Genomic DNA, 26,758 nt, shown 5'->3' on the forward strand with positions numbered 1-26,758 from the left:
GGTTGGTCTGTGTTGTGTTTGTCCCGCCCCTCCTCCACTGTGATTGGACGGCTGGGTGAAAAGTGACAGTGATGAGCGCTGCGTTTTACTCAAAGTTGAACATGCTTCAACTCTCGGCGACCAGTAAAACTCGCTGATCGCTCAGCGCGTGAGCGTGAAATACTCGCTCAGCGCCTCGGTGCGCTCCAGGCGTTCTTAAAACCCGGCGCTCTCTTTGAAAACACCAGCCAGTATTCTCTGTCCGCGGCGTTTCGGGAGTTTTCAAAGCTGCCATGTTTGTTGTGTTAATGTCCTTCCACCTTGCGCGCATGCATGAATCCAATGACGTGGCAAATTAAAATTCAATCTAGGGCTATTATTAAATCGATCCTCTGAGTTACGGATCGATCTTTAGAAATTAATATGAAAATCGATTCAGAATTGGTGAATCGATTTTTTCAACACAGCCCTACTCCAGTGGACGGAAAGTTGCATAGTGCACCTTTAAAAGCGAGATGGTTTTCATGTAGCTGCAATATTAAGTACTCAAGACAACATTTATTATGTTAAAAGGTTCCTTTAAATTAATTAAAATTCAATTTAAATTCATTTAGAAAATTTTGGGGTTGGCAAGATGTATTAATGTTTTTGAAAGTCTCTTCTGCTCGCCAAGGCTAAAATTATTTGATCAAAAATACAGTAAAAACAGTAATCGTGAAAAATTACACATTTCACATTACTACACATTATTCCTGTGATCAAAGGAAAATTATTCCAGTCTTCATTGTCACATGATCCTTTAGAAATCATTCTGATATGAGGATTGAAAATAATTTAGGATTATTATCAATGTTGAAAACATTTTTTGGAAAACAAAACATGATACTTTTTTTTCTAAGATTCTATGATGAACAAAGTTCAAAAGAACAGCATTTACTTGAAATGGAAAGCTTTTGTAAAAATATACAATTGTCTTTACTGTCACTTTTGATCAACTTAATGTGTCCATGTTAAATTAAAAATATTAATATCTTTAAAATCGTAGTGACCCCAAACTGTCGAACGGTAGTCTAGATTTTCTTTAAAATGTAAAGTGCTTTATAAATAAAATGTACTATTATTATTATTTATTTATTTTCAGAAAAAGAAAATCCCAAAACCAATCTTCTTTCTTTATTTCATCATCAACCTGACACTGAATAACTGCTACTTGGCATCCCTAATGTAGATAACTTGCACTCCTAATAACTAATTGGCTCCTCACGTGACATGTGACAGACTCTCGGTGGGTCTGTTGTGGTCTGTCCTGAAACCACACACTTAAACGCCTGGGAACATCCGACCATGACCACTCCAGAGCTCTGCTTCCATGAAACCCAAACCCCAAGCAGAAAAGATGTGTGTCAAAAATCACGGAAGAAACCACTGAGACCAAGTGGAGAATTACAGAATTACAGGCTTAAAGGGACAGTTCACCCAAAAATAAAACTTCTGTCACCATTTACTCACCCTCAAGTTATTTGTTCCGTGGAACATAAAAGATATTTTGAAGAATGGGAGTAACCAAAAAAATACTATAGAAGTCAATGGGGACCAGAAACGGTTTGGTTACTCGCATTCTTCAAAGTAGCTTCTTTTAAGTTCCTCTTGAACAAAAAGAACTTGAGGGCGAGTTAATGATGACAGAAGTTTTATTTTTGGGCGAACTATCCATTTAGGGCCAGCAGACATCACTTCTTTGCACACAACTGAAAGCCAACAGATCTAAAAGAGCTCAAACGCCTGATTGCACATGCTAATGCATTTCTCTTATCAAGATCTCACACGTTGGTTTTCGGAAACTGTTTTTTTTAGTGGATTTAGCAGCAAGACAAAAATGACTCAAAAAGAACCACAATACAGACGATGCTATCAATTGGTGGAAACTGCTGTGGCTTCCAGTCACCAAAGTCTAGTTACCATTAATGTCAGGATGTAAAGTGACAAAGAAATTAAGTTAAACCACCAGCAGTTCTACAATCCAGTCGACTGAGAAGCAACATCATGGGCCGACCTAGAAAGTATTGGAAATGGGAAAATTACTTTAAGAATGGATTTACACATAAGGGGTGATCTCCCGATCTTAGATTGTGAATTATTAAAATGTCATCTGCCTGTGAAGAAGGATTGTAGTTTCTTGCTAAAGCGTGCACCCAACAGTTGCAGTTTGTAATCTTCTGGTACTCATTACTAACTTTCAACATAGGGCTGGACAATAATTCAATATCAATATATATCGCGATATAATTTTTTTCAATAACGGTGATATGATTTTTAAACACATTTCCGATATTTCGATAAATATATAACAGCATTCCTCACTGACTGACGTTCAGGGCGCAGCCGTCAGAAAGAGCAGAACATGATTGGCTACTTGCGCGATGACGTACACCACAGAAACGCAGTCAGTGCTCAGCAGTTTAGGCTGATAGATCCAACGCGGCAAGTTTTAGCTACAAAAAGAGTTTCCCTGACCGCAACACAAATGTGACTGAACGAACTTCCACAAGTAAGGAGAAAGAAATAGTTGATAAGAGAAAGACTAACGTTAATTCAGTGGGGTGGAAGTGGTTCGGCGTGTCCCCCGCACTTTTAATAAAGTGTATTTTCATCCCCCGCACTTTTACTGGGTCTCACCGGTCCTAGTCGACCCGCTCCGAGCGGGATTCGAAACGGTGTTACCTGGAGCGAGGGCGGGCAATTTAACAGGGACGCTAAAGACCGCTTTCTCTAACCTCAGTTGATTGCGCGCTTCTTGAGGTCTATTCGTATCTAAATATGAGGAGGACGCTCTCTCACAGAAAGTCCAAAAGCGGATTCGTAGAACTAACGTTACTGTCACGCTGGAGCTGCAGCTGAAGGACAACGTTATATACAAATCGTTATGAGCTGAAAGGTGACGATCGACAGTCAGACGATTGCGACAATATATGAAAGCAATGAAGGAGCATCATGAGCAACAAAACTGTTTTCAACACTGATAATAATCATAAATGTGTGTTGAGCACCAAATCCTAATATAAGAATGATGAGTGACACTGAAGACTGGAGTAATGATGATAAATTCAGCTTGGATCACAGAAATAAATGACACTTTACTATATATTCACGTAGTGAACAGATGATGTAGATCAGAATAATATTTCACTGTATTACGTTTTTTACTGCATTTTTAATTAAATAAATGCAGCATTAAATATATGCTATAGTTTTGCATAAATGGAAAATAGAGCGCTATGAATTGTTCTTCACTGAAATTTAAAACTTAAAAGAAAATGCTCAATAAACTGCGTCTGCGGCATAGGAGCGCAGTAGGCTGTGAAGCAGATCCACCACCTGAAGCAGATCCATCCGCTAGAACAGGGGTGCCCAAACTTTTTCCTATGAAGGGCCAAAAATCAAACTTGATTGAGAGACGTGGGCCGAAAGTAATTAAAAAAAAATCATAAATCAAACTGTATTAGGCCTACATTAAAGTTGCTATGGGTTTATTCATTTCATAATGTTTACAATAAATATAAAACAAATGTAATCTGATTAACTAATGCAGTTTTATTTGTAAAGTGTTGCATTTTAATGACCAATTAAATGGGCAACAATCCCCAAGTGTTCAATGTAAAATACACAATGATCCAGATTCATAATGTTGAGGGATATTTTTACTCTTTTAAAAAAGGAACAGACTGTTTGCAAATAGGGTTGGGCGATATCCCCTAAATTGGCAGTTGACAATGTTTACAGTAAAACATCGCAATGGACGATGATATCGTCGTTTATTTTTATTTTTATAAAAAGATAAAATACAGAGTATAGTAAATTATATCTCTTTACATAAATACTATTTTCTACTTAAAAACTATAATTTCATTATTTTATTAACCCAAATAAGGACTCACCCGCACAAGTTTCCACGTGATGGGGAAAAAAGGTAGCTTCCTTCCACTTAAGAAGAGTTGTGCACTTTTTATTTTAATTTATCTCTTTACATAAAAACTATTTTCTACTTAAAGCTCTATCTTCGTCATTAACCCAGTGTTTGGTATGTGAATGCTGTTTTACGTGAATATTACCACAGGAGTAAAAGCACAAAACTTTGTTTAAAAAGGAAATAAATTCGCAGATGTAACATTGCAGCCCTGGATGAGAGAGGTGGGCTGAGCCCAATTTAAGATCTGCCAGCTTTTTAATTCTGTTTTGCGTTCTGGTCACCCGATTTGATGGACATCTGGTTTCTTTTCTCTAATCTTCACTCGCGTCGCACTCATTTTCACAGGAAAATATTAATGCTTCTTCCTTTCGTTTGCGTATAATTAAGTATATTATACCCATTCACATCTATGGTAAAGACTGTAGGACGAATACCTTTTTTGACAAATTTTATTTTATTAAATTTTATGTTTGTGCTTGTTATTAGATTTGAGGCGCGTCAAGTTTATTTGAATAGCGCAGTTCACGTGCACCCAGCGGTTTTACTTTCGCTTTTTCTAGCGGTGCATAATCAAACATAGCCTAAATGTCTTGGCCCTGTGGAAGATAAAATTCACTCTTCAGCCCTTTTACAACAAGTGTTGCTTTGCAACATCATGAAGACAAAGATATTAGAAAAGGTGTCTATCCAGCTCATGTCCCACATTCATCTCAAAGCGCAGACCGGCATAGGACACATCTTTAAGGGGGAAAAGGCTAGGAATCTATCTACAAATCTTTTTTTAACTAATAATTAATTTTCTTATACTCTTTGGGTTACCATTATTTACTGATAATTGTTTAATTGTTTTACAGGCTGCAGTGAGTTGTTTCACTGACGGAAAATAAACATGCATGCTTATTATAATGTTTGAGCGTTTATCATTTCAAAATGTAGGCTCTCTCTCTCGGACCTCGGTGGGCCAAATCAAAGGTTACCACGGGCCAACTTTGGCCCGCGGGCCCTAGTTTGGGCATCTCTGCGCTAGAATATTCTGAGTCAGGCTGAATCCTGGCTGAAGCACTTTTGTTTAATCTATATTAAGAATAATATAATCAGCCTATATTATAGTTTAAACTGAAAGATATTAATATTAATAAAGTGAGAGTCTTATGTTTATTTGATGTTGATTTCACATTTCTTTTTCATATAAAGGCTAAATACAAATAAAAGGTGAACATTAATTTATTTGTACTGGTTTTATTTCTAAAATATTATATAGTTTTATAGGAGGATTATTCATAGACTTGGCAAATACATTTTTCAGAAGTTTGTAGGTACAGACATCCTTTGTGGCAGTTCTTAGTAGTTTTTTCTAAAGCTTTTATATAGTTCATATCGATATCGGAATTATATCGTATCGACCGAAATTAAGAAAAATATCGTGATATGAATTTTGGCCATATCGTCCAGCCCTATTTCAACATGGTGAATCCTCATTTTATTGACTTCCTCAACAAATGCATGTCTTGCTCATTGACCTGAAGCTGATGAAAGCAGAAACTGACCTGCTAAACCAGTCAGGTCAATCGAGAGTTATTACACAAACCCCTGAATAGAGTCATCACGATACTGCCTGGAATTTACAACTTCGATACGACACCTTGAAAAATATCGTTATTCGATACCGCAGGAAAAAAATAAATCACCATACAGATTAATTGGTAATAAATCACTTTTTTGATAATTTGGGTAATTTTGTTGTAATTGCTCACACACAGCACAAGAAGCTGTATTTGAATTTATTTATCCCACTAAATAAAAAAGACAAGTAAACTGTTAGTAATAAATAAACTAATCAATACAATATAAATCCGTTTTTTTTCAGGTGGGTTTAATGGTGCGTGCAAAGTGGGCAATGCGTTTGCTGTGAACGCGAGAAATTCGCCTCAAAAAATGTAAACTTGAGTGAAAAAATGATGGCGCTTTGTCACGCAAGCCAATCAGTGAAGATCTTATGGCAGGATGTCAAACTGGGCACGTGTTATCCTCAAGTAGCTCTGGAAGCGGTTGTTGTCCAGACAGTTTATGGAGAAGACGGTGAAATTCACCGAGTTGTGTGTGTGCGCCTCTGGATGTTGCTGTGAACCCAGACAGGTACAGAGCAGCATTGTTATCTCCAACATGTTTGATGACAGAAAGAAATGACGTTTTCTGATGTGTTTGAAAACTGTCCCCTTCTCAAGAGTGACCCGAAAAACAAGTTATCCCACACACCTCAACAGTAAGAAATATTACAGAAATGAAAGCAAATACAGATTAATGCTTACAATTAAAGTTCAGTCAATAGCAGCAAGTTACTTCCTCTGTTTTGTTCTTTGATGAATGGCAGACAGCAGCAGAGGCCTGTACCATGATGGTAGTTTAACAAACTCAGGGTTACAGGATTAGTTTTGAGTTGACAAAACCAAACAATTGTATTAAGGCTTTGTTGGTCCCATGATGCTGATCATCAGCTTTCTCTGTCAGCTCAGGCTTTGATCTTGAGTTCAGGAGTTTAGCTGTGACATCAGTAGTGAACAGCCAATCACACACTGTAACATCAGCAGTGAACAGCCAATCACACGCTGTGGAACTGAGATTCACTTCTCGCGAGACAAGCAGTGAGATTAATTTCTCTCTTCTGCAGAATATTGCATGATTGAAAAATATTAAGAATTAAAAAATAAAATAAAATAAAAAACAGCAAGGAGAAAAGCTGTCTATGAAAGAGGACAACTTAAAGAAAAAATAGTATGCAAGTAAAAGTTATGAAGTTAGTTTAGTTGATATAGAGAAAATTGAACATTTAAGCTCAGTCAGCTTTTTTAAAGTTGATTTTAAAGCTTATTTGTATGACTTTATGTAGGCTATTTATATTCATTTTAACAAAGTGCCTATTAATGATTGATTTAACTAAAATTATAAATGTGTAATTGTTTAAGCGTATAATAATTACATAAATCATCTAAATCATTAAAAAATATTATTTTTATAAATAAGAATTGTTAAAAGTCAGACGCTTAGGTCTTTAAAACCCATTTGCTATGTAGTGACCTTTAATTTGGAGAAGAAACAGGGGGAGTGACTTTACTGCATCAGAGATGTGTCACTTTACTCACAGCACAGCTGATTGGTCCAGTTTCAGGTTGAGATCGCTTATCTAGAACATAACCTGCCCTGGAGCAGGTTAGCCGAGGAGCGTAAGTTATAATGGAGATGAACACAGCTAAAAGCCAAACCACTTTAATGGTACCTAAAACTCAGGATTGGCACAAACTAAGCTTAAACAAATCTGGCTAGCCAGCAAAACCAGCTTCATGGTACAGGCCCCTGGTTTATAAGACTACTGTCACTTTAAGAGCTTATGCACAGATCCAATATACTGTTACACAACACACGTTCTCTCTCAACTATTTGTTCCCAAAACTGACTATATTGACCTGAATTTTGATATAATTTTGTATGTACTTGAACGTCTAAGTGCAATAAGCCACGAGAAGATTCTCACAAGCTGCTTTTTTTAATATATATATATATATATATATATATATATATATATATATATATATATATATATATATATATATATATATATATATATATATATATATATATATATATATATATATATATATATATATATATATAATTTCAATGGCAAAAGCTGTTACTTGTAAAGAGACTGTATTTTTTTTTTTTTTACCCTCCCCAACCATCCCTAAACAAACTGCCTTAAATATTGATTAAACAGTTGATTACAAATGATTAAATAAAAATACAAAAAAAAGAAGAAATAAATAAAAATAATAATAAGACATAAAAAGTAAATAAAATCAAAATAATAATAATAAATAGATAGTTGGATACCACAATCAAAAGGTGTAACAGAGGTGCATCAGTAAGCTACATACACTTCTCACAAGCTGCCTAAAAAGGCGACTTTATGTGGTGTGCGCCAATACTAAAATTATGTGCAATACAAGAACTATTCACCCGGAGCAAAGGAGACGAGTGAGTGAATGAGACGACGGTGTGTGTCAGTTCGCCATCGGAGAGAAAAGAGTGAGAAAGTTCAGCTGGTATTGGTGTATTGATTCTACAGAAAAGGAGCATGGGAACCATTTCAGATATTTCAGTATCGATACATATCGAAATAACAATATTTTTTGACAACACTACCCCTGGCTAGGGATGGCTCGATACCACAATTTTGGCTTCGGTACGGTACCACAATCTAATACCGAAGTACCGATATTAAATCGATACCACAAGGTCTGATATTAGCGTGGGTATATTGCACGCGAATGAGAACAATTATGCAAGTTTTGAGTTTATAAAGTGGGAAATTACCACAAATGTTTATTAGTAAATTAATCAGCAAAGCTTATCACATCAAATCAGTCATTTGAAAACTTTCTTGTGAGAAATAATTTCAGCAAAAATCTCAAAATTAGCAAATTGCTTCTGGTTTCAAAAGACATCGCACTACACTAAAGCAATCTGCATAATCCGATTCAACATTTCACGCTCGTCTCGGGATGGAGAACGGAAATCATTTGAACATGCAAGAGATTTTATAGCATTTCGTAATAACAGTTACAGGAGATATGAGCTCATACGAGACACACACACACACACACACACACACGCCTGTCACTTAGTCACGCTCGCACATTACACATTAAGTTTCCTTAAACAGTTAAATACACAGAATTATGTACAAATGTCCGTCTTTAGTGAGTAAGTTATTCACATAAACACAGGCGGTTGTGTCTAACGGGAATGTAAATAGTGCAATAGTACGCGTGCAAATATAATGAGATCTAAATGTCATTTGTTGAAACGAACGCTGGAGATTGTGATATTCGATCTTATGTTAGGCTGTGTGTGTGCGTTGATCAGTGTTAAAAGAAAAATGTCTAAATGAGATGGTTTGAATGATCACTGACCTGTCGATCTCTTCAGAAGTCTTAAAGTCAGGATAGTGACAGATGCTTCTTGGCTAGGTTTGATGGTTCTTCATCAGTTTTATAAGCAAAGTCATTACAAATGTCACTTCTACTCCTCTCTTTATTAATTCGTTTTGGGCATCTTGAGTGAGATTCGACTGCTTTATCCATTTTGTTCGTCTGTTGTTGTCACATTTGCCGGTTGTTTCGGGTCAGTTTGGGTAGCGCGCTGCCATCTAGCGGTGAACTTCGGAACAGCAGCATATACCGAAATGTGCCAAATCATGATATCGTACCGTTTTAAATAAAATATATACCGGTATTTTTCCAGTACCGGTATATCGCGCATCCCTACCCCTGGCATACCTAAAATAACTTCAGAGTTATATAAATCACTGATGTTTCATAGCACAGAAACTCCTCCAAGACCCAACAATGATCAGGAGTCATTGACATTATTACTAACGCACCATTTCTCACAAGACAGTTGGTGTACATGGTCACATGCCCTCTCAAACGCATGAATAGTCAGAATACACATCATTAGAGGAAACAAAACAGAAACCACAACAACCACAACTTCCTCGTTACAACCTGAGCATGACAGAGGAACATGCAACGAGCCCTGAAAGCATCTGGGACCTCAGTGTATCGGGTCAGTGCAGGGCAATCCGAGAGCTGTTTTGAAATTGCATGCAAAATATTCTTCCCTCTTGTTTTGCAACTGCAGGCCTTAAGATGTCAATGGGAAAAGAATGCACATCTGCAGCTAAACCCCAGCCATATATGTGGGTTTCACATCAGTTCTGCTCCAGCAATGAGGAACGAGGGAAAGTTTTCAGGTTTTCAGAAAGCATGACAACATCCAGCCTCAAACCAATCCATATGCCACGTCGCAAGGGTCAAAGGTGAGGGTTTTATAGACTTCCTGAGCTAAACGGCCATATTTGTTTAAAACAGATGACAGAGTACTTCTCCGTGCCTCAGAATAACTATTGCATGATTTTACTTTCACACGCAAGTGAAAAACATCACATTTGACCTATATACACATCGATATACATATTCATGTTTTTAGCATTTTTCAAAAATAGAAAAAGGGAATCAGTCTAAAATAATTTTCATATTCCATTATGAATTTGGGTTTCACTCGTTTTTGACACATCATCGACTTCAGTTTCACCTGCTCTTAATATCGTTTTCAAGGGGTCATGATGACATGAGAAATCAAATTTGACATATAAAAGGTCTTTCATTGTACAATTAAAACGTCCTCCTCATTATAAACAACGCATTTATTTAATCAAGCTCCCAAAACGTCTCGTTTTGATATTGTGGGATCTGACATTACACGGGTAAATACATCTGCATATGACTGCCTCCGGAGCAGGACATCGACAAATAGTTAATATTGTAGGACCATAGGCATAGCATTCAATCACTTAATGACGGACATTTGCCAACACTGGAAGTTGTGTTGTGTTGCGGCTAAAACAAATATAACCCATCATAAATCACTGACGCTACAGTATAGGGCTTGACCAATATATTGGCCTTCGTGATTTTTTTAAATATGTGCAGATAAGTTTCTTTTTTATTTGATGCTTTTCTTAAACCTTTATTTTGACAGCGCCCCGGATTTTTATTTTTTTGACAGCACCCCGGACTTTTATATCTTGACAGCATGGACTTTTATTTTGACATTGTGCCGCACAATTATTTTGACACTGTGCCAGACTTTTATTTCTTGACCGAACACTGGACTGCTATTTTCACATTGTGCCAGACTTTTATTTTGACGGTGCTGAGAACAGCAGCCCCTGAGCACATAGCACTTTAAAGGACCCATCCTATAAAAACATGTCATTTTATGCAAATAAATTTCAATCAATTTTTCCACTTTTTTTTGCTAAAAAAAGGGGGGGAAAAGCACATTAAATTAATAAAATTACCCCTTTTATGTCTCTTCCTGTCGTAAGCGGACAGGCCTTGACCTGAATAATCTGCAAATTGGACCAGAAATAGCAGCTATAGTCAAAAGTCTGGTTTTTACAATACTAGCGCGACACAATCACAATAGATTATGACGCCCCCAGGGCAACAGCCACTCGTTAAACAGCCACGCTAACAGGGTTTATTGGGGGTCTATTCATCTGACTGTCTTTTATGATGAGTAACATTATTATAAATCTACCCCTCGCCCAGCGCCGGTTAAAAGAACCGAAATCAGAAATGGCTGATTAAGATTTTAGCTAGGTAAGTCATAAACAGCCCCCAGGGTCCACAAAAGCAAACAAAGGGTACCGAACTGAAGGATCAAAACATCTGTGATGCCAAACGTATAGTTCAGATGGTAAACTAGGTGAAGCCAGGCTGTAATCCTCTTAGAGGTCAGTCTTTTGTCTGAGCCGACGCACTTAAGAGCTTTTAGAGCCGCAGAGGACATTATACGGGAAGAGAACAGACAGTGAAAGTGTCCGGGACATCTTTTCACGCTGTGCTCACTATAAAAACTCTACAAGAACATGCAGGAGATAAATAAGATGATCAGGTGGAGGAACGGCGAATAATGCCATTTGATTTCCACTTAAAACCAAGAGTTCGTTAAGAAAATTAAGCTCATTTAGTGACTATTACAATTTTTTACTTCATGCCAGCATTTATGAGGTGTCCCTTCATTTATTTTAACTGACAAAGCTGAAACCATGGGGAGAATCCAGTCAAGTGGATATATGGATATCAAACATATGACTTGTACAGTAGAATTTCTCTCAATGTTATAATTCTATCACTAATAATAATACAATATTAAAACAAAAAACATTTTTTAAATAAGTTTGTGTTATTTCATGATTAAACGACAAATTTAATATGTTATGCTTTCATTTGATTGCCCAAAAAATGAAAATACACAACATTTCTAAAATAATAAAAATGCAATTGAAACAATTATTTAATTTAATTAATTGTTGTTTTTATTAATTCAATTCATTAATCATGCTATTTTATTAAGAACATTTAATTAAACCATTGAAAATGGAATCTAGAACACTTAAAACAGAAAATAAATACATTTGGGGGTAAAAATAAGTCGTAATTTGAGAAAACGAATAAACATACTTTTTTGTTAAACTTTTCATAAATTGTTGTTAAACTGTATTTTTCATGATTTTAATTAATTAGACATGCTTTTTGATTACTACATTTCATTTTAGACCAATTTTTTTTTTTTTTTTGGAGTTCAAAAAAATAAAAAACAATGCAGAATTTTTTTTTATAAATGGGACAAAATGGAATTTAAAAAAAGAAAAATCTAACAGATTTAAAACGGATAAAAGCATCACCATAAAGAGAATTTGGGAGGAAATGTGCTGTACAGTAAACAAAACCTCAATGTCATAAAATAGGTTTCATTTCCCTTTTTTTTCTTTTAGATTTTTGGAATGAAATTTGACCCGGACATGTTTTTGACAGGCTGAACATTTGGAACAAAAAAACCCAGCACCATTGATAAACTAATTTAGTTTTTACTTACTTGGCAACTAGCTTACTTTAATCTTTTTTTTTTTTTTTTTTTTTTTGAGTCAATGTACATTTTATTTCAAGTAACAGTTTTTTTTCTAATGGCATAATATCCGTGGGACACAGATGTTAACCACGGATGATCACACACAGCTCCCCACGGAACACATGACATCTAAATTCCCAAAGCACGAGTGTGTGTGTGATTCAGCAGCAGGTTGGTGAAGAGACGTCACGATGCACCCGCTCACATCTGACCCGCCCACAGTGAGTGACGGGGCAGGAATGTCTCTGGACAGTGTGGGCTGGATCAGTTCCTGAAGTTTCCACTTCCACGGATTCTCAAAGGGACGTAAAGTGCCGAACCGCTACTAACCGAACTCATTTACATATAACTATCCCTAGGAGAACCAGGATGTGAAACAGAAAACATGCCTATAACTTTATTAGTCGTCATGCATCTGAACTAGAACAGAGCTCCCATACTTTTTGACAATGAACTCTCATGACTGGTAAAAGTGATGATTTTAATGTTTTATTGATCTTACCAACCTTTGGAATTAAGGGGTTATTCACCCAAAAATGCAAATTCTGTCATCATTTACTTACCCTCATGTTGTTCCAAACCTGTATAAGTTTCTTTCTTCTGCTAAACACAAAAGAAGATATTATGAAGAATGTTTGAAACAAAGCAGAGAGAACAACCATTGACTACTATAGTATTTTTTCCTTCTATAGTAGTAAATGGTTGTTCTCTCTGCTTGGTTTCAAACATTCTTCTAAATATCTTCTTTTGTGTTTAGCAGAAGAAAGAAACTTATACAGGTTTGGAAAAACATGAGGGTAAGTAAATGATGACAGAATTTGCATTTTGGGTGAACTATCCCTTTAATAGTAGTAGACTATATATATATATATATATTCTACACTGTAAAAAATATTTAGAAAAAAGTTACCTGGTTGCCTTAAAATTTTGAGTTCATTGAAATTTGAATTTTGAGTTAATACACTGAATTTTTTTTGAGATTCGACAACCTTTATTAAAATATTATTAAAAGTGTGTGTCTATTATTTCTGATGACGCGGTGAAACATGCCAAATGGTGCTATTTTCATGATTTTTCAAATTTTTTATGTGGTTTAGATACAATAATATTTATTAAACAAATTTCCTTCATTGTATCAACTCAAATTTTTAATTTCAATAAACTCAAAATTTTAAGGCAACCAGGTTACTTACTTTTTTAAGTTAAACCAACAAAAACCAAAAAAATTTTTTACAGTTTAGTTATTATCTACAAACGTCACGAAGAGTCCTGCGATTTGAGTCTCGATGCTTTCTAAGGAATCAAGTTTCCCAATGTTTTCCTTGTTAACTTAGAAACATAACACATTATTTCCATTACTTTTCCAAGCCAATGTTTTTATTCGTTTTGCTTTAACACAAAATCAACAATGCAAGGAACTAGAGAGCTCACTTATAACAAAAGCGAGTCAAAATGTGGCCTCTCTGATAATTCATGAAAACCTGTGAACATCGTTTCTGAGAGAAGAGCCATTCCTCGGAAGAAAAAAAAATATGATTGAGAAGAATGAGTGGCTGTAATTGGTTTATACCGTTTACATTAAATAGCACATGTGTGATCATAAAACATTTAGTCACAGATCTGATTTTGTGTTTTGATCTTTAATCATCACTGAGGGCATTTCTCGGGCTGGGCGGGAATGAAGTAGGTCAGGTGGTTCATCTCTGACCTCATAATGCCTCTTAGTGTAACTGCCTTTATCTCCCTCCGCTCCCACTCACTGTTTTCACTGGGACACACCTGAGCCTGGTCCAAACACTCACTAGAACAAGCCAAAATTGGATTACTGCAGGGTAACCACAGCGCTTCGGTTCACGCTTCAATTATCCCAGCATGCACTGACTCACGGTCAAGCTCTTCATTCAGTGATTTAGTGGTCAAAGCTGCACTCAAGTCTGGACTGAACCATCAGCGTGAACTTTTTAGTGCCAGATACCAATACCTGCGTCAGTCGTCCGGTAGTTCTGACATCAAGCCTTTCTGCCCACGTGTGGCTATGATTTCTGTGATGTGTGAACACGAACGGAATCATGGAATCATGGAATCATGGAATCATGGAATCATGGAATCATGGAATCCAGCCACGGAACATACCGGTCAACATTTGGGTATCAAAATACGGGAAAGATCCGGGGGGGCATAAATACTCACATTAACCCATTATAATAATACATTTAGTTTGTACCTGCGCTCTTCCTACATGTAGGAAATATACATAAATTGTTATCATTTTGCACTGCATAAATTATGAATTATATATAGATGAATCCTTAAAGGTACTGAAGTTATTTAGTCAAGAGCAGAGCATATTTAGTAAGCAATTATTTCTGTTCTTTACATTGTCATTATAAGTGATTACTGTCACTTTAAAAGATCTTCCGCTGTATCCCATTATGCGGATGTGAGATGCTGAAGTCGCAGTTACCAAACGCGTGACTGTCCCCCTCCTGCTCCTCTTCAGATAATTAAATCTGCTGTCCCATTGATCACGGTATTTACAAGAGGGTTTTGAGTGCCTTCCGTCTTACGTCCATCATCCATCTCCGTTTTGTCACTCGTCATCTGACCTCACACACTAACCTCGCAACATCGGCCACCTACAGTGAAGTTTTAGAAAACAGAAATATTTTCGTTTTTTTCCTCTGGTATTATTATTATTTTTAAACGCAGGTTTAAATGCGGGATATTTAATAATAATAATAATAATAATAATAATAATAATAATAATAATAATGCGTTCAATTTATATAGCGCTTTTCAAGGCACTCAAAGCGCTTTACATTGAAGGGGGGAAACTCCTCAACCACCACCAATGTGCAGCATCCACCTGGATGATGCGACGGCAGCCATTTTGCGTCAGAACGCTCACCACACACCAGCTGATTGGTGGAGAGGAGGCCAAAGAATGGTAAAATGGTATTTACCAAAGAATGGTAAAATACGGGACTTTCCCGGCAAAAACGGGATATTTGACAGGTATGCCACGGAAATTTAGGGCCGTGCACGGATTCAGATTGGGATATGGACTGGTGTCAGTTAATATTATACTGCTAACAAACTACTTGAAGATGAAGTTTGCGCATTCTGCGTGCATGAATGGAGTGATTTGGTCCAGTACACATAGTGAAGCACTCTCACTGTATGAGGACACAAACACGTGAACTTCATCTCCAGATCCTTTCATGAGCATCAACATGAGCACACAGACACTTAAAAAGGCTTACGTGACAACAACCTATCAAAATAAAAGCTTGGTTTAACTTGAAGAAATTGTTTCAGATATATTACTACTGTACAGTAAAAATGTACATGTCATATAATATAATTATTAAAACTATTTTATAGGATTAAATAAAATATTAATGTTTTATGTCCTGATAATACATTTGCATTAAATTATAAAATCGAGAAAAATTACAACACAGAATTTTTGTGAAAAAATTAATCTAATTAGACATGCTATTAAAATTGAAATAAACCGTAAAAATAGAATCCAGAAATAAATAATAATAATAATTCAAACGGAAAATGACATTTGGGCAAAATTTTAGGATTTTAATTTAAGAAAATAAGAACTATTTCATAGGGCCATAATTTATTTTGTTAAACTGTTAATAAATTGATGTTCAATTGTATACATTTAATAATTTCAATTAATTAGATATGCTTTTTGATTACTAATGTTTAATATAACCATTACATCAGAGTCCAGAGAAGAAGAATAAACAGAACGTGGAAACATTTATACGAAAGAAAATACCGCAATCTATTTGTATGTTTACCCTAAAATATTATTTTTTTTACTGTATTTATGTCCTTTTATCCTTTCAGTATTTTTTCTGTCATTTTTGTTCTATATGTTGTTGTTATTTCAAACAAAAAATAAAAACAAAAAAAATAAAACAAAAAATATAAAAGCACAAAAAAATGAAAGAAAATGGAATTTGAAAAAATAAATAAATAAATGGAAATTGGGGAATTCTGTTTTCATAAAACTTAAAATGTTATCATTTATTTTATTTTTTGACAATAATAATGCCCTGTAAAAAATTATATATATATATATCTCCGATCTACTTACGTTTTTCTAGATTATGTGTTTTATGATTTAATGGCTTTGTGATTATGTGTTTTATTTGTTATTAATTTAAAAAAAAGGTGGTAATCAAATGAAAACATAAAACTTAAATGTAAAAATTTATTGTTTAAACTATTAATAAAAATGGAAGAAAAATTGTGTGATGTAATATTGCTCAAAAATAATGTAAACTTGAGAAGTACATTCTATTGTATAACAGTAATATATTTCTGTCATCATTTTAAACCAAGGCTTTATTTTGGCGGGTTATAGTGAGGTCTGCTGGAGCTTTCAGAAAAATGCCATCGCCACATTAGATTCCTTCCCATGCAACTCCTCCTCAGATTTAACAGTTACAGCGCATGGAAAAAAACACTTCAGGAAAACAACACATGGGAAGTGGGATTTTTTTGCACACTTTTTGCCATCAACATGCATATACAAGTACAAACAATGAAGTATTATAACAAATAATTAGAGCAGACATGCACTCAGGTCTAATTCGACAGGAATTCGCATGTAAAGACGTGCATCTTCTGCACTGTTCTTCAGTTAGCTGACCACATGGTGTGAAACGCTTATAGCAACAAAAATAAATTCAGTGATGTTCTCGAGATTAACCACAACCGAGAAACAGACACAGTTATATGCATGTGAAAGAGCGAGTGTTAAACGACAAAACTGACAAATACAGTTACTACAACATCAAGACATCTACTGCTTCTGAAGATGCACTCTGCATTTCCTTCATCAAGTCTACAGGATTCTCCAATATAAAACTAACTAACTTCTGTAACATGCAATTACAACAAAAATCTACAACCTAATCTAAAACCCCGCTTCACTAAATATGAGAAAAGGCTAGCGAGCTGAAGAGAAGCCTAGAAAAGCCTAAGGCATCTTAACTAAAATTGAACCGCACACAGCAAACAAACGGTTTTGAAACGCTCTACACAGGCATTCAAATCAAAAATTATCTTCAAAACGATATAAACGGTTTCATATTAAGCTTGCTTAACTGCTAATCTAACAATGCAATAGTGTAATAAGCCTCAAGTACACAGGCTGCACAAATTGTGCACTGCAAGGACGATGTATTTTTCTAGTACAAAACACACAAGCAAGTATTGTTTGCTTTATTTTAAGGTGTATAATTATATATTTAAGTACTGAGTAATATTAATGAACTACATGTGCTTAAAATTGGGCTAGAGTAGGCTTAGGGTTTGGTTAAGGGTTAGTTGCATGTAATTATTCATAATTTACTGTTATGACTATAGTAAGTGCATGCGGACACTGTAAAATAAAGCGTCACCCAAGTATTTTTGCACGTCCTGAAGTGAAAATGGGTTTTTGGTTAAATGCCTGAAATAAGGTCTGTGGTTAACACAAGCTCAAGACATTTTCACATATTTTGAGCTTTTGTTTGTCTTGAAAAATGCGTTTGCTAATAACTTAAGTGTCTAAATGGGACTACAGAAGCAGTCGGACAGGTAAACTACACACTAGATGCTTTCACGGCCTTATTGTGCTTATAATAGCACTCTAACTATGTTTTTTGAAGCTGTTTTAAAGACTGAAAGCGTTGTCAGAAGCTAAGCGAGGCTGAAGATGAAGTTTGTTTATACCCTACACTTAGCTTTTGACTTCTGATGAATGCATTTAAGCTTCAACGTTTAAAAAAGTTGGGTTGGGTTCATCACAGAGTGTATATTCTGCAATAATCCAAAAGCCAATGAAAAAAATCCTATTAGGTTTTCACCCTGGGAACCTGATTGATGCTAACTTAAAACACTCAATGTTGAGTTGGGTCAAATGAATAGTTAATTTCTAACTTAATAGATGTTTTTCTGTTTTTAATGCATTTACAATTACCATTTCTCACCTCAAACTCTATCCTGGATTAACTTTACCACTAAGTTTGTTACAATGCATATTGGGATACCCTTCAGATAGATAAAAACCCCACTCTTAAAAAACCCAATCAATCTCCAGAGCATTTTCTGAACACAATGACCGGACAGGAGCGACCCTGAGGCAAGATGCAGTCCGGCACACCAAATATAACAATATGTAGAGGTGAAACTGACTAAAAATAAATCACTTGCCATCTCTTCTTCTCTTCATACATCTAACATCTACAATGAAACATTACCTATGAAACTTAAAACTGAAATGCACGAGGAAAATATGTGCAATATAATTGCAACTTCTGTTCATACATTAACTCAAATCCTCCCGCCATCTACTTTTAAAATCAATCATGAAGGACTGGCCATCGCTTGGGTCCCATAATGCACTGCCATGCCAAAATATAGCACAAAAAAAAGTTCACCAACAACATTTTACCCAATATGTATGTGTGCTATATGTATGTTCACACTTATTAGACTACCTAATGAACTGCTCCATGACAATGCCAAACACTAAATCAATTTGAGCCAAGTCTGTAGTTGGAGCACTATGGAAAAAAGTGATGTAGGATTTACTTTGCTAGTAAATTTCACAAATAATTGCCAAGAAATGGCATCATGCAACATATTGAATTAAACGTGATATTTCTGAATTGTAGAAATGTATTTTCTTGTAAAACATACTCCCTCCAATTACCAAACTTTTAACATGTATTTAGTGTATTTGTATGAGACTTAAAGGCGGGTGCACACTGTGCGATTTTGCCCACGATTTGGCCGTCTGGGACAAATTTAGCAAATCCTAAAAGATTCCTCTGATCCTAGGCTAAAATCTGACGTCTTTGGTCGTTAGTTTGACATGTTCACCGGCAGCCGATTAATGAGCGCTGCGATCAAATTTGACCTCAGACGAAATTCTGGCAGTGTCAGAAGATTTGGCACACAATCCTGCAGCGTGACTTCTCCTACGACGACAAATATCTCAGTTTTTCAAGACAAACTATGACCAAAACGAGAGCTAGAGATTTTCTTTGTAGCCAGCATTTCAGTCCCGCGTGTATGCAGCTCACCATCACTGAACGCCTCATTCATTGATGATATAAAACTCCGGGTGAGTTTTCTTGCGCGCGTCCGTTTTTAGCGCGCCTTCATTATCGTGCAGTCTGACATTAATGCCAACTGAGATCTTACAGTGTTACATGGCGATCATGTTCGTACAGTCTGACAAGGGACATTCGCAAAGGATTTTGATAAATCGCAGTGTGCAGGACCCATTATTTAGAGACTTGCAAACTTTGAAGAGCGCTCCAAAACGACTCGCTTACAAAGGTTACCTTTTTGTGGACTGTTCCAACAAAAAAAAAGTAGCTCATGAGGTTCCCTTTCAGATAGCATGCTGTCTGAGAAGTCAGCTGTCTATCAGTATTTAGATAGTCGACAACACAGCAAACGACTAGGGCTTGGAAAGGAGCCAAACTGTTGAACTTTTCAGAAGGAATCCCACTGTTTTATAGAGGAACGGGGCTCTGGATCAGTAGCTTGAGTCTGCAGTCTAGAAACATGCGACCCGATTACACTCGCTGCCGTCATCATTTCAGTTCTGTAACACTAAACAGACACAATGACAGAGAGAGACCTTTATACAGAGCCAAACTCGCTACCAAATCCACAGAGCTCAACAAACAACACCCTTCCATTCAAGTCCTCATGAGTCGAGGCTTTTTATTTGGCCTACATTATTGGTTTACTGGAATCCTTATTTTGCTACCCCTAACGGTGCTCTAAAGCAATAAGCCACTCGAGGCTGTGCATTACAGTGAATTTATTATATGTATGAGGTCTAAATCCTATAGCCTAAAGTCCTGAACTGTGGTAAAACTCACTTTAACACTGAGCCTCCAGTGATTTATTATTTTGATGCCAACATCAATGTAATAAAAGACAACAATGTTGAAATGGTTGCATTTATTTAAAATAAAAATACATTTTTACACCAAGTAATATATATTTGGTTTACTGTTGATAACACGACAATTTGGAGGCAGTGTAGAATGCGGTTCATTCAAAAAGCATCTGTTTATAATAAACAACAGACATTTATGCTCATCATGAACATCTGGAAATGTTTGAGGGGGGTACAGGAGTAGAAAAGGCTACTGGAGATTGTTTAAAACTAGGGATACACTACATATCGGCCATCATATTGGTATCAGCCGATATATGTTCATTTATAATGTTTTCAACCCAATATGAAAATGTTTCTAAAAATATGAAATATGAAAATTCTGTATATTTGAAAGCTGATAACCAATATAATGTCTGATAAATCTAAATCCAATTTTTTGAGAGCCTGATTACAAGTCTCACCATTAAAAGTCAAGCACTAAATTGTGATGTTATTAAAATGTTATGTTTTTCAATCATATTTCAAGCAATTCAAAACCATCATGTTGAACAGTGCACATCCGAAGTGTCTCAGCTGAAGGAAATAATCCATTATTTATCGGCTTTAAATTAAATCGGAGAGGAGACAATTTCTTATCGGGCCGATAACATTAAAGGTCCTGTTCTTCGCGAATCCATCTTTCAAACTTTAGTTAGTGTGTAATGTTGCTGTTAGAGCATAAATAATACCTGTAAAATTATAAAGCTCAAAGTTCAATGCCAAGCGAGATATTTTATTTAACAGAAGTTCCCTTTCAAAGCCTACAGCGAACGGCCGGTTTGGACTACACCGCTGCACTTCCTTCAGGAATGACGTCACTAGAACCGTTTGTTGACGAACCCTCCGCCCACAAGAACACGCAAAATAGGGGGCGTGGTCTCGTTGCTCTCCCACGTGGAGAAGAGCGCGCATTCAGCCCCGTTATGGTAAGAGGCGGGACCTTTCCGGGCAAAGTGCGCTAAGCTGCTATCCAATCAGAACTCGTCACGTTAAGCTAAATGCTAGCAGATCGTCACCACGCGTCAAAGAGATTAAGTGCACACACTGAGACGAGAGAGGTGTGTATCAACTCGTCTAAGTTAAGGGAATAAGAGTTTAATATGAAAAAGTGGTGAAGTAGCCCTTTAAAAATGAACATATATTAGCCAATCCTGATATGGTGGCCAATATATTGGGCATCCCTACTATATACACTGCCATTAAATGACTACCGACAACTTGTTTAAAAATACTCTACACTTGAAGTTATAGTGAGCTTTTATTCTAGATATCCTTTGCCACAGACATTCAGTCTGAAAATACTGCAAAAACACCGGTCCTGTAGAACACAACCTGTGCTGCTGGTTTATAGACGTCTGTCTTATCATACACTACTGGATTTATGTGTTCTTATCTACACAACAAGAACCAAGCTAGTTCAATCACAGCGTCTTATATGAATTCATATCTGCCCAAACAAGCTGTTCAATGGAGACTGAAACACTTCAATGACCTTTTAGACATTTTGGGTGGAGCAGAGAGGCAAGTCTTAGCTGGTCACAGGGCGTTTGGCATTTGCTGGGGAGTAATTTCACTTCTGTCACGGATAAGGGGATGACTTCGGTATAATTCCACACGCCTTGTTTCAGTCAAGCGGAATAGGCAGTGGTGCATGGAGACTGTAATGAAACTCAGTGTGGGGTTTTATAAAGGATGCATTGGTCTGGTAATCACAAGTGAACTTTGGTCTGTGTGTAATATCCATCCACATAAACATGCAATAGAAATTCCAGAGCCGAGATGTCACTTTACGACCAATGATGAATCGAGAACGGAGTAACGTTCACCAAACTTCCAGTGCTGAAACGTCAGAAATCTTAGATTTAGAATCATAATGTTCTTAAAGGAGAAGTGCGCACTTTTTGCACCAAAATTAACTCCAAATGTTTGGTTGGAGACATGCAATTAGAGTGGGATTTGATTGTCTAACCAATAACAGATAATCGGAGAGGGAAACTTTGATAACTGATTATTTTCTAAAGGGATATGCTGGTTAATCGACATGTGACAATACCGGTATCACCGGCGGGGGCATTTAAAGGTCCTGTTCTTCGCGATTCCATCTTTCAAACTTTAGTTAGTGTGTAATGTTGCTGTTGGAGCATAAATAATACCTGTAAAATTATAAAGCTCAAAGTTCAATGCCAAGCGAGATATTTTATTTAACAGAAGTTCCCTTTCAAAGCCTACAGCGAACGGCCGGTTTGGACTACACCCCTGCACTTCCTTCAGGAGTGACGTCACTAGAACCGTTTGTTGACGAACCCTCCGCCCACAAGAACACGCAAAATAGGGGGCGTGGTCTCGTTGCTCTCCCACGTGGAGAAGAGCGCGCATTCAGCGCTTGCATCTCCCCGTTATGGTAAGAGGCGGGACCTTTCCGGGCAAAGTGCGCTAAGCTGCTGTCCAATCACAACACGGGAAGCGCTGGCCCAATCAGAACTCGTCACGTGTTTCTGAAGGAGGGACTTCACAGAACAAGGAAATCATCAGGCCGTTTTTAGGACAGAGGAAACAGCGCTGTACAGATAAGTCAATTGTGTGAAAAATACTGTGTTTTTACACACGAAACATGAACTCATGTTATATTGCACACTGTAAACATAATCAAAGCTTCGAAAACACGCGAAGAACGGGACCTTTAAATCACTTGTTCTAAAGCGAAAGTAAAATGCCCACAGCCGCTCTGGCATTCATAATAGGGATGTTAACCGATGACCGTTTGACCGCTGGTTGACCGTATCAACGTTAACCGACCAAAGTTGTCGGTTAAAAAAATAAATAAAAAAAAATTAAGAGATCTCTAAATTGGTCTATTAAAGACAGTGGACTAAACGCTACTACAGTTAGCCATCTCATTTCAAAATCTTTTTGTGTGAAGTGAACAAATCCCTCACACTCAATTTTTCATAACTCGCCTGTTTGTACTTAATAAACCAATAAAAACATTTGGCGCGAGGTCACAGCGTTTGGGTTTGCGCGCTCAAAAGGTTTGCAAAAAGTAAACAGGCTAAAACACTCGAGGTTAGAGCCAGGGCAGACGACAGTATGAAGCGTGCATTCAGCATAAGATGGGCTTACATTCGGAAATATATTACATCTACATTTCAGTGGTAACGCATAAGGCAGGGCTATTCAAATCTTACCCTGGAGGGCCAATGCAGTGCAGAGTTTAGCTCCAACCCTAATCAAACACACCTGAACATGCTAATCAGTGTCTTCAGGATCATTAGAAAATCACAGGTGGGTGTGTTTGATGATGATGATGATTGACCTTTATTATCCCGAAGGAAATTTGTCTTGGACACATACAAAAACACTGTCTACTGTATAAAAAAAAAAAAATAAAATAATAATAATAATAATAAATACATAAATAAATAAATGCATGACTGTCACTTGTATACACGCACTTTACACACGCGCACACAACCCTGTTTGATCAGGGTTGGAGCGAAACTTTGCACCACATTGGCCCTCCAGGGTAAGATTTGAATAGCCCTGGCATAAGGTGTTGATCATCATCTTTCTTTATTATTGTTAGCACTACCTCGAACCAAAGCGGCGTCTCTTCGGAGTTGTCATTTTCTTTAATAAACCACGGCAATGTTTCGAATGAGCTTCTAACGCTAGACAAACGGCTTTATTTTCAACGCGATCACCTTGTACCCAAACCATTTCGAAACTAAGGAGCCATTTGTCCTCCGATTACAAACAAGCTCCTTGGTGACACGTTTGCAGGAAGCATGTTTCGCGTTGTAGGGGATTTTTAAAAAAGAGACGTGAGTGGAAGGGAGGCGGCGTCGCCGGGACAGTGTGTGTGAGAGAGCGGGAGGCAGAGCGGCAGAGAGATGCGACAGAGTTGCGAAATTGCAGGCGCGGCTGTTATTTCAAATAGCGCAGCACATTTTAAACTATTCGGTTAACCAGTTTCAACCGGCTAATGATGCTCGGTGGTCGGTCAAGAAAAAGTTACGTTTTCGTCATCCCTAATTCAGAACCGTGCGGAGAATTGCGAGTGCTTTCAATTAAAATCTTGCATAGGAATGAACTGAAAACGCACCAAAGGACACACACTGTGAATGACAGTGAGGCCGTGAAGAATGAATGAATGTGTCTGTTCTCTAACTGAACTAAATGATATTATTACAAACTATAAAATAAAAAAATGACAGTGGGGGCAGAGCCACGGTGGGAAAGTGATGTAACCGGTGTTGTGCTTGAACATCGCAGCAAGCCTAATTTTCACTAGTAGTACAGAAACTACACATTTATTAAAATTAGTCCAAATAAGGTAAAAACACCTAGGGATGCACCAATATGAACATTTTGGACTGTACCGATAACCGGTAACTCTTTATATTTAAAAGCCGATAACTGATATACTGTCCGATAAACCTAAATCCAAATTGTTATATAATTTTTGAGACCCTGATTACAAAAACAAAGTCCCAGCATTAAAAACCATGTCCTAAGCACACATTTATAATTTTATGTAGCCCTATATGACAGACTTGCGCTACACATGTTGCACTGAGCTGTTTTTTCCTTTTTTGAAGTTATTCCAATCATATTACAAGCAATTAAAAACCATCATAGCGAACATCTGAAGTGTATCATTTATCGGCTTTAATATATCAGCAAATGTTCTTATGTCGATACGGTGGCTGATGTATTGTGCGTCCCTAATAACACCATAATATCTTTTGGCATTTAAGATTTTAAAACACTTGAAATGTAGGGTTATGTCAAACTGCAAAGCTAATTTTATTTCTGGAGACAGTCTTCCATGCACGGTGCTCTTTTTGAATCCTGCACATTTTGGCAATAGTAGCAAGTCAACCGTGTGTTTTATCCATACTGTGCATATTTTGCATACTACTAGTAAGAGCAGTATGTTAGCATGCAATACCAAAAATTATATATTAGCTCAACCCCATTACTCAACCACAAGCCTGCTCTCTAAAACTCCACCTTTCAAAAAATGTCAACCAACCAGATTTCTCTAAGGCCTTTATGACTGGGTTAAAAAAAAGAAGAGAGAGGAAAAAAAAGTAGTGTCAAAGAGACATGCTATTTCACTGATATCTGACAGAGATATGATATATAGCAATAGACATTGGCAGTACTGTACTGTATATCACACAGCCACTGTTTTCAGACATTTAAATTTGGCCTCACAAGTGCAACAAAACAAGTACAAAAAGGGGGAGGGGTGCACAAGAATTCAGTCAATCTCCTCCTTCACTCGAAATGATCAAATAAATGACCCAGTTATGAGTCCTTCATACCTCTGGGGTCTGAGGCCAGTGACTGTGTCTATATATATGTGATGTATTTCTGTGCGCGTTTGCTTAAGGGGCTCCGGTGTGTTGGTTAATAATTGATTATTTGTCAAATCAAACTTTGACCTTGCTTTCTCATACTCTATCCGAAATCCTGTCTGTCACACACAAGGCGGCAAATCAGTCAAGTGTGTCTTTGGCCAAAAAGACACACACACACACTTATCATTCATAAGCATTCAATCACCAGATCACACACTGATTTAAGATGGAAGAGGAGTGAACTAAAAAATGAAAACGCGCCTCATGTTCATTTTGTTTCCTTCTTTTTAGCTTATCTTTCCTCTCCAGAACAGCAGATAAACTGCAGAAACACCATTTCAGCAGCTATTTTAAGCTTCTGTGCGGTGATATCTTCAGCTACTGCCATTTTAAATCCGGATGTCTGGCTGTAACTAGGAGTCTAAATGTCGCTTTGAGAAAGAACAGAGGCTCGCGAATGAAACTCGCTCTTGTAAAACAGGTTCAGCCGTTACAATGTATCACTCACGCACGCACACACACACACACACACACACACGACTGAAACATTGTAACACTATAACATCTGAAACCCGCGAAACATTGTAACATGCGAAGCGCGCCGCTTTTTTTAAGCGAGTATAAAATCCGTCGGGTGATAAGACACACTATGCGTGACTGAAACGTGTTATACACACAAATTTCTCGCCCCGTTCTCTTAATACAGGCCCCTGCGGCGGCCCCTGAGCTTTTCCCGTCAAACACTCTTACCTTCCTCTGCTGTTTCTCCCAGGCCGGGTCCAGTAGAAGGTCCCGATCCCAATCGTTCTCCTGCTCCATGTAGGTCTGCTGTTGACCGCCGTACGAATAATGTGTTTGATTATTAGCGGCGTGATAATCTACCATGTCAGAAACCCTAAGGGCACCGTGTCGAGTCTTCCTAACCGATTACGA

At 37.0% G+C, this 26,758-nt stretch overlaps 1 protein-coding gene across 5 annotated transcripts in view; it reads right to left on the bottom strand.

The window, feature by feature from the left end:
* Positions 1 to 26,758, bottom strand: part of actn4 (actinin, alpha 4) — a 64,242-nt gene that overhangs the window by 37,322 nt on the left and 162 nt on the right. For all 5 annotated transcript variants that reach the window (XM_067451315.1, XM_067451316.1, XM_067451317.1 and 2 more), the window contains exon 1: positions 26,576 to 26,758. This exon is cut by the window's right edge. In XM_067451315.1, coding sequence (XP_067307416.1) covers positions 26,576 to 26,710 — 135 coding nt within the window. In that variant the 5' untranslated portion in view covers positions 26,711 to 26,758. The remainder of the gene's footprint in view (positions 1 to 26,575) is intronic.

The sequence above is a fragment of the Pseudorasbora parva genome, chromosome 8 (genome assembly GCF_024679245.1).
Source record: "Pseudorasbora parva isolate DD20220531a chromosome 8, ASM2467924v1, whole genome shotgun sequence".
Taxonomy (NCBI): Eukaryota; Metazoa; Chordata; class Actinopteri; order Cypriniformes; family Gobionidae; genus Pseudorasbora; species Pseudorasbora parva.